Source organism: Taudactylus pleione, unplaced genomic scaffold (genome assembly GCF_031769625.1).
Source record: "Taudactylus pleione unplaced genomic scaffold, aTauple2 ptg000053l, whole genome shotgun sequence".
Taxonomy (NCBI): Eukaryota; Metazoa; Chordata; class Amphibia; order Anura; family Myobatrachidae; genus Taudactylus; species Taudactylus pleione.
Genome location: NW_028284455.1, coordinates 39,055,490 through 39,065,000, shown reverse-complemented (window position 1 = coordinate 39,065,000; position 9,511 = coordinate 39,055,490). Strand labels below are relative to the sequence as shown.

The window sequence follows — 9,511 nt, the reverse complement described above, 5'->3', positions numbered from 1 at the left end:
AAGCAGATGTAACTGAGTTATAGGTATCAGATAGCTTATAACATTGAAAAGAGAAGGTAACACTTACATTATATCTTTACCAGCATATTAGGCTGCTGATCATATTGCTATTGTAGTTACTATATCCACATGATGTAAAAAAAACTGATACTATTGAAACCTGAAAACCTGTCACCTAAAAACCGGTCACTGCATCGGGCTGCTGAATTATATCGCTACAGGTGTTGCATTTACCATATAATGTGACAAACCCAATAAGTATATATTATCTTAAAAAGCAGGATACTGTGTTTCTGAAATTGCATGCGGCTACCAAATGTACTACAAATTCCTAGAAATAGTGTAAAGCTGTTGATTGTATCATAGGCTGCTGGTTATATGGAATTATATCGCTACTGTTGTCACTATTTACATGATGTGAAAAAAAAAAATGCTATTTTTGAGACCTGAAAACCTGTCACTGCATCTGGTTGCAGAATTATATTGCTATTGATGCTGTTTTACCCACACAATATGACAGACCTGATATTTATTTATATATTATCTTAAAAAGCAGGATACTGCATTTCTGAAAAAACATTAAGCTATTAGTTGTATGGAATAATACTGCTGTTCATTTCAGAAATCGTGTTAAGCTGAAGATTGGATAAGACTATAATATTATCCCTACTGTAGGTCCAATATGATGTGTCATTTTGATATCTGATTTAAGGTTTTCGTGTGTCTCTTCTATTATTTATGTATATGTAATTTTTTTTTATATATTTCTACGCTCAAAGATTCTCACTTGCTTCTTAAGGCTCAAGTGGAGAATCTAGCTTCTCAGATGTCTGCCATGCAGCATAACATTTCTGACATGGACTGTCCTCTTAGGCACAATTACATGAGAGTTATGGGCTTGCCGTAAAGTGTGAAGGATTCCTGCTCTGAGGAATTTTCAAGACCAGGGCGCTATCCTTCAACTTGCTCGCACTGGAGGCGATTTGGAGTGGAATGGTGCACAGATTTCTGTATTTTGCCATGGAAGTTTAAAAAAGCCGGGCTCAATTCCTCACCATTAAGCAACATCTCCGGGACCTGAACTTGTGTTATGCCATGCTATTTCCATCCAAATTAAGGGCCGTGGCTGATTGGGAGACAAAGTTCTTCATGTTGCCATGTAAGGCTGCTGCCTGGCTGGATCATCTGATGACTGGACTTAGGTAGACTAATAACTGATCTTGATACTGGTTGCTCTCAGACTTTCATAACTATAACAATCATATATAGCTCTGCATTGTCTCATTCTTTTACTATTTGATATGCGATGTTGATGTTTCGTTCGCCGTTTTTAATGAGAGACGTAAATGTGTTCTCTGTTTTAAGAATGTCTTTGTCATCTCGGACCACTACTGTTCTCCCCTTATGTAAGTGGCCCTTGTCATTTGGTCATTCCACTACACCGCTCCCATTGCCCTGCTGGGTACTGTGCTCTACTGTATGGCCTTTGCGGGTCAGGGTAGGCTTCGTTTAGTTTGGCAATCTAAGTATGCCTAAGTTTTGGTTGGGTGTATAAGGTGGAAGTTTTGTGGGTTTGCGGTTATCTGTTTTTTATCCCCCGTTTTTTTTATTTCTTTTCTATAGCGATGAGTCTGATATGTCCGATAATTTTGGTACTGTTCATCTACTTTTAACGGAACGTACAGTATATATGCAAGTATTGTTGTTAGGATTCCTGGGATGCAGTGGCCATTTTGGTGGGTTGGGGATGCATTGGTCTAGGTGGTGTTTATTATATTTGCAATGATCCATTTCCACACGGGGTTGCTTAGGTTCCTGACATGGAATGTCCGAGGCCTTAACGACAAGGTCAAGCATTCCTTGGGCCTTACACAGATTAAACAGTGTGGCTCCAACATTATTTGTTTAAGTGAGAATGACTTGGCTCTTGTCCCTAAATAGGCCATGGGTGGGCTGGGCATAACATACTTCTCACACGTCCTCGTCTAGGGGAGCATCTGTCCTCGTCCGAAAAACTGTGCATTTTGGACTGGATGCTGTCTAGACTGACCGAGGTAGCAGATATAGATATAGATATATATATATATATATCTATATCTATGCACACACAGGTTGAGTCTCCCATATCCAAATATTCCGAAATACGGAATTATTTTGGCATGACTGAGATAATGAAACCTTTGATTTTTGATGGCTCAATGTACACAAACTTTGTCTAAAGCACAAATTATAAAAAATACTGTATAAAATTACCTTCAGGCTTTGTGTATAAGGTGTATATGAAACATAAATGAATGTCATGTCTGTACACAAACTTTGCTTGAACCACAAAATTATTGAAAATATTGCATAAAAGTACCTGCAGGCCGTGTGTATACGGTGTATATAACACAAATGCCTTCTGTGTGTATATTTGGGTCCCATTCCCAAGATATTTCATTATGATGTGCAAATATTCCAAAATACGGAATATGGGAGACTCAACCTGTGTATATAGTAGGTTTGCTGGTTAGGTGGCTGAGCTGGACCCTGGTTGATGCCTGGAGATTGAAGCATCCCTGGAGTAAGGCAATATTCTTGTTTCCCGCATACTTACCACTCCTTTTCGCGGATGAACCTGGCCCTGCTTTCCCGCAATCTTTTACCTAAATCAATGGCTGTCAAAAATAAATATCGGGGTACATTGGACAATTCTTCATTTGTTAGTCAAGGGAGGTACCAGTACTTACCTGGAAATACAGAATCCAAATTTGCCTGTATTTGGCATAAACGGTAAAAGTCTCAATACGCCAAACTAAGTTCATGGGACGATTTGCCTTCCCCACTCTAGTGATGGTAACCGTGTTTCATTTTATACTTGTTTTTATGCAAGCTTCCAATTTTGATGAGTCGGTGGCTGCTGCGCTCTCGTGAACCAGATACCCTGTCTCAACTTATTATACCATTATGCCTGAAATTTGCACCAACTATTTATCAGTTTATAAGCAATGCTTTATATTTACTGCACATCATCTATGTTTGTAGGTCATAGTGCTTGAACTTTGTAAAGTGCACTCTGGTCTCCTGACAGATGTACGGCACCTCTAACTTGTTTGCTTGATAAATACTACTCAGTTTAAAAATAACACTCTGTTAAAAGCATAAGCAAAACTTGTACAAAATAAGCTACTGTTATTTTTATTTGTTTTTACGAGTATAAGCCGAGTTTTTCAGCACAAAAAATGTGCTGAAAAAGTACCCCCTCGGCTTATACTCGAGTCAAGTGTAGCGCTGACCGGACGGAGTTCGGTCAGCGCTACACACTGCCAAACACACAGCCGCCGGAGCCGGCAGCTGCGTGTTTGGTGTAATCAGCAGCCGCTGAGAGTCTGTCAGACTCTCAGCAGCTGCTGCTGCTCCCACTGCGGGAGCCATCTTCCGGCTCCCGCAGTGGGTGATGCAAAGCGGCCGGAGGAGCGGACAGCGGCGGGACCAGGAGCGGGAGTTTCAGGTAAGTAATTTTTTTATTTTACTCTTGTCACGTCTCTCTCTACTGGGGGGGGGGGGGGGAGACTACAGGGGGCACTACCAGGGGGCGATTACTACAAGGGCATTATCAGGGGGCACTAAAAGGGGGGATTACCACTGGGGGAACTACCAGGGGGGGATTACTACAGGGGGCACTACCAGGGGGGGATTACCACTGGGGGAACTACCAGGGGAGGATTACTACAGGGGGCACTACCAGTGGGGGATTACTACAGGGAGCAATAAAGGGGGGATTACCACTGGGGGTACTACCAGGGGGGGATTACTACTGGTGGCACTGAAAGGGGGGATTACCACTGGGGGCACTACCAGGAGGGATTACTACTGGGGGCACTACCAGCTGCTGCCATTTCCCACACTAGGCTTATACTCGAGTCAATAAGTTTTCCCAGTTTTTTGTGGTAAAAGTAGGTACCTCGGCTTATATTCGGGTCGGCTTATAGTCGAGTATATACGGTATATAAAAATATAATGACAATTGTTTTTTTCCCAGATTAAATATGGTTTAAAACGCTAATAGCAGAGTTATATAATTTAACAGTTAATGACCTGTATACCTCTGAAGATTGATGTGTAAATGCCAGATCCTGTTATACTCAAACAGAATATGAATGCAGATAATAAATCACAAATGAAATTAATGGCCCATTGCATCACATCACATCATGTAAATTATGAAGTATTACAATTTTAAGATAGGCTGGTAGGGAGCCCAACATTACATTATCATTTGCTATATTTTGAGATAAATTAATCAAGTATTTTGTGTCAAATTCATATTTTAAACCATTTTTTTTTATTTTATTATCTAACATTCAAGCATTAGGTTTTAAGATCTTTATGCAGAAAACATTATGAGAACAATGATGCATAAATCAGTCATGGCTTTATAAGAACACAAATTACAGTAGCATATACTGATATAAAAATCTTTGTATTAAACTCTGCATTGTAAAGTGTGTATATGCAGGCTTGCCTACCCTCCCGATTTGGTCGGGAGCCTCCCGAATATCGGGTGCCGCTCCCGACCCCCCGAAAAGGCAGACAAGCCTCCCGGCTGCCGCCTGCCCCCCGCACAACTACTTGAAACCCCCGCAGCGGGGATGCCCGATGACGCGATTCGTGCTGAATCGCGTCATCGTGGCTCCGCCCCCCGCTTCACAATGCCTTTATTTTTGGCATTGTGAAGAGGGGGCGGGGCCACGATGATGCATTAGTGCACTCTCGCCCTGGCCCCACCCCCAAAACGTCATCATAGCCGGCCACGCCTCCCCCTCTATGCTTGCATTCAGCTCCCTCCCGGAAGGAGGGAGCTGAATATCGGCAAGTATGTGTATATGATGTATATTGTCAGCTACAGTCTATGGGGGCCATTTCATTCTCAGTGACGTCTGGCTGTGCACATTAGCTCTTTAAGACTATAAGCAATCTTTGCTCATTTTCCTACTCAACTCTATGGGGTGCAAATAAAAATTAGCAAAGAGATTGGTCTCTTTGCATTTGGTCAACCATTGTGGCAGCTGTCCGCGCTTTATTAAACTGCCCCTGTGTAAGAAGGGTTAATTCCCTACAAGTAATCATTCAAGTCAACATGTAGCAGGATAAACAATTCTAATATATTTGGGGCCAAACCTAATAGGGTGAGAGTTTAGAAAATGTGTGAGAAAACTTGCACATTTTTAAACTCAGTCAATGTAATAAAATCACAGAACAAGCAAACTCGCATGTTTTTCAGACTCAAAAAACTCTCATCCAGGTGTTTCCTGTATTGAAAATACAACTCGATCAATGTATTAGTGGGAGAGTTTTACTGCTAAACTCTCACATTTTCTAAACTCTCACCCTATTCCATTTGGCCCTTGTAATCCAAAAGTATGTCTCTATAAATATACATGTTTAGCAAGAATCTTTTTGTTTTCAGATGCCCTGGAGACTATTATACAACAGGACAAATGCCCAGATAAACCATGGATTGCATTGTTGCCAGCTCTGTGAATGCATTTGCTAGCTTGAAGGAAAATAAGGACTAGAAAGATAAAAAGACAGGAGGGACACATGAAGTACCCAGACCCTGTAGTGTAGCCAGGTTTTGAAGTGAGGTCAAACACAGGGTAAAATTAAGCGCAACATGGGAGAATAGCCAGCCCCATCATATAGGGCCGGATTCAATTATACCCCTTCCACACTGCCAGCAATAACCCTGGTTATTTCATGTGAACACACCGCAACCCGGGATATTACTTGGTGTGAAAGGGCCCAGCTGAAATAACCCGGGTCGATGAGCAGTGTCAACGGGTGACCCAGATCGATGCGACCCTGGACCTGTTCACAGCATAGAAAGTGCCGGGGCTTGGAGATTAACGCATCACCAAGCTCCAGCTCAACACGTAATGGCGGTGACGTCATCAACCCAGCAATAAGCGGGGTTGGTCTGCCAGTCTGAAAGGGTCCCAGCCAGGTTGCACTCGGGATGGACCTGTGTACAAAATCCCAGGTGCGACCCTGCATTGCGATTTGATGTGAAAGGGGTATAAGCCTCGTTATCTTACCGTACAAGGATAAGAGTTGTAGCCTCAGACTTTTTTCCCCCTTGTCTTTGCGCGGTTAATCTGCAGCTAACGTGCGTTAACCCATAGATTCTGGGATAAGTACCAGGACTGTAAATTCCACAGAATCAGAATTTTTCAAATTAATAACTCCATATACCTGTCCCTATAAATGTGTACCCAGCATCAGCCTCTACAAATGCATTCCCCTATAAATGTGGTGTGCCCAGCGTCAGTCCCTATAAATGTGGTGTGCCCAGCGTCAGTCCCTATAAATGTGGTGTGCCCAGCGTCAGTCCCTATAAATGTGGTGTGCCCAGCGTCAGTCCCTATAAATGTGGCGTGCCCAGCGTCAGTCCCTATAAATGTGGCGTGCCCAGCGTCAGTCCCTATAAATGTGGCGTGCCCAGCGTCAGACCCTATAAATGTGGCGTGCCCAGCGTCAGTCCCTATAAATGTGGTGTGCCCAGCGTCAGTCCCTATAAATGTGGTGTGCCCAGCGTCAGTCCCTATAAATGTGGTGTGCCCAGCGTCAGTCCCTATAAATGTGGTGTGCCCAACTTCAAACTCTAATTGTTTTCACTGTAAATTTTTAAAAGCTCTAGTTATTAAAAAAAAAAGAAAAAGAAGAGAAAAGCAACAGCGAAGTAGTGCTGGCCCCATAGCATACAATACCAGGTGGCATCCTGTGTGCCATGGGCACATGCAGGGGTGCCACCGGTTGCTGGTCAAGTAGCAAATCAAATTATTTATAGTCATTGTGATATGCAAAACTGTTGCTGGTGGCTGGCAATTATACAATATGTGGACAAACAGAAAAGCAGGCCTATTCACCATCACCACATAGCTGAACCTAAGGAGGACAGATAAGCACAATTGACTTCATTTTATATTTTTTGCTGAATTTCTCAATAAGAAACTTCTGGCCCATGGGTGCCATGAAAAAACATTGCTAATGCTCTAGGGCGCCGTGATACAAGAAAATTTGGGAGCTACTGACATACAGTGCAATTCTGTTACATATGAGAAAGCTTTAACATGCTAAATTGGACTTTTCTGCTATGTTAAGCATTATGAAAATAACTTACTTTCCCCTCCAGGAATGCTTTGTTGTATAGAAACAGGCCAGGTCCTTGTTCTCTCTAATTATATTCATTTTGCATTAAGACCTTAAAAGAAAAAAAAAAGTTATTACAATTTAACAATATCTTCAAAGCAAATCACAAAGTTCATCTCAAAGGTAATAGGTGAATAATATAACAGAGCAATTTAAATAATGGCAGTCCAATTACCTAAATGCCACGATACAAACAGTAAACGCTGGTGATAGATAATACAGACCATGCTTACAAATTCATTTAATGATGCTAAAGCTTCACTCCCCACTATGTGTCAATAGTCCTCACCTCCAAACACAAAACAGATCATGAAGGTTTGACATATCGTGTTTATGAAAGACTGGACTTATATCTTGTCAGCACTCAGCCCTACACAACATAAAATGATGCATATGCCGGAAATGAGGGGGAGCATTTAAAGTACCAAGTCTCCCCAATGTTCTGCCGGAATCGGTGTGATTTACCGGCAGACCCATGCCCGGCGGATGGAATTCCGACAGCAGTATCCCGGCAGATTAGGAAATTCTGATCGTCCTAAGGTAAGTATTGACTAACCTAATTCTACCCCCTAACCCTCCCTTAGGGGTGCCTAACCCTAACCTACCCCCCCAGTACCTAACCCCCCTCTAAGTGCCTAAACCTAACCCCCCTTCCCCGCCGCCTAAACCTAAGTCCCCCGGGGGGGAGCCTAACCCTGACCCCCCTGGGGGGGTGCCTAACCCTAAGTCCAACCTGGGAACCCTAAACCTACCCCCCCCCCACGGCTGTCTGCGCTCAGTGCCCCTTCGATCGCAATGCCGGGCGCCCGGTCTCCCGGCGTCGGTAAAATGACAGGCGTCTAGATTTAGACACCTTTCATTTAACCCTCGCTGGGATTAAGCAGTCGGGAAGCTAGCTGTCGTGGTTTAGGTCTGCCGGCTTCCAGGCTGCATACCGTTCTGCCAAGAGCAGCTTCACAATGAAGGTCGCTCGCTTATTTTTGATTGCGGCCCATGGAGGTGCAAGCAGCAATGAGCTTCCATTTCCTTAATTGCTGTTATGTAAGACAAATGTGGCAAAGCTCCAGCCGCAACTCACATGTAAATTGACTCTTAGAAGTTATTGTTTGGTGAGCAATGTGCTTGCACCTCCATATTTTACTCATACGTATTTTCTGCATTTAATTCAAAACTAGCAGAAGAAAAATGCCTTAATTTCAAATACAGATATTTATGAATACATGTGAGGAACACTGATTCTTGATGTTTTGAAAGGTGTATTGATGCCAAAGCAAGAACCAAAAGGGATGTCTTGGTAAAGTTTAGAATAAAAACCCATCACACATTTGATCATAGCTTGCTTTCTTGCAATTTAAATGAAGAAAAAGAAAAAAAGATTTTCTTTGCCATGCCAAGAGGTATAAGCAAACAAATGGTATTTTAAGAAAATTCATAGTCTCCTGAAAACAATGAATTACAGTTTGTGTGGGTAGTTTATAAATAAATTGCTGATGTTGATGCAGGAATGTAACCAGCCCAAAAACTGCCAAAATAGTGATGAGAAAAGCCTGAGGTGAAGGTGTAAAATAGAACAAATGCTTTTTGTCACCACTTAGAGACCCACATCTGTATCTGTACGTATTGCAGAAAACACATGCACTGTATAAATGTCTCTGCAGCAGTGGGGTTAACTAGGGGGGGGAGGGTCGAGCAGGGCTTGTGCCCTGGGCGCCATCAGACCTGCGGTGCCGCTGGGCGATGTCCAGGACACTGGTCATGGTCAGTGGAGTGCGGTCCGCACTACACAGTAAAAACACCGACGCCGGCTAGTACACTTGTACTACCCGGCGGCAGTGTTTGTTTTGGCAGCCAATGAGAGTCAGACAGACTCTCATTGACTGCTGCACTGGGCCCACTGGCAAAGCCGGGCTGGAGCTCACTCATGAGCTCCATCTTTCGGCTCCTGCAGTGGGTGATGGGAGAGACGTCTCTCCCATAATGCAGAGCGGACCGGCCCGGGAGGACAGATGAGCGGACAGCGGTGGGCGCAGGAGCGGGGATTCGGGTAAGAAGGTTTTTTTTACGGGTGTCTCTTGGGCACTGCTGGGGGGGGACCACTACTGGGGGCACTGCATTGGAGGGACCACTACTGGGGGCACTGCATTGGGGGGGACCACTACTGGGGGCACTGCATTGGGGGGGACCACTACTGGGGGCACTGCATTGGGGGGGACCACTACTGGGGGCACTGCATTGGGGGCACTGCATAGGGGGGACCACTACTTGGGGCACTGCCTGGGGTGGGGCTGGGGGCACTGCATAAGGAGGGACCACTACATAG

At 43.9% G+C, this 9,511-nt stretch overlaps 1 protein-coding gene across 4 annotated transcripts in view; it reads right to left on the bottom strand.

The window, feature by feature from the left end:
* Positions 1–9,511, bottom strand: part of DNAJC13 (DnaJ heat shock protein family (Hsp40) member C13) — a 232,834-nt gene that overhangs the window by 186,921 nt on the left and 36,402 nt on the right. For 3 of the 4 annotated variants that reach the window (XR_015875677.1, XM_088462805.1, XM_088462806.1), the window contains exon 2: positions 7,163–7,243. Coding sequence is in view for 3 of the 4 variants with exons in the window: in XM_088462805.1 (XP_088318931.1) it covers positions 7,163–7,230 (68 nt within the window). In the remaining variant the exon portion in view is untranslated. Of the gene's footprint in view, positions 1–7,162; positions 7,247–9,511 lie in introns of those variants that run through there. The other variant, XM_088462807.1, reaches the window with a different exon arrangement.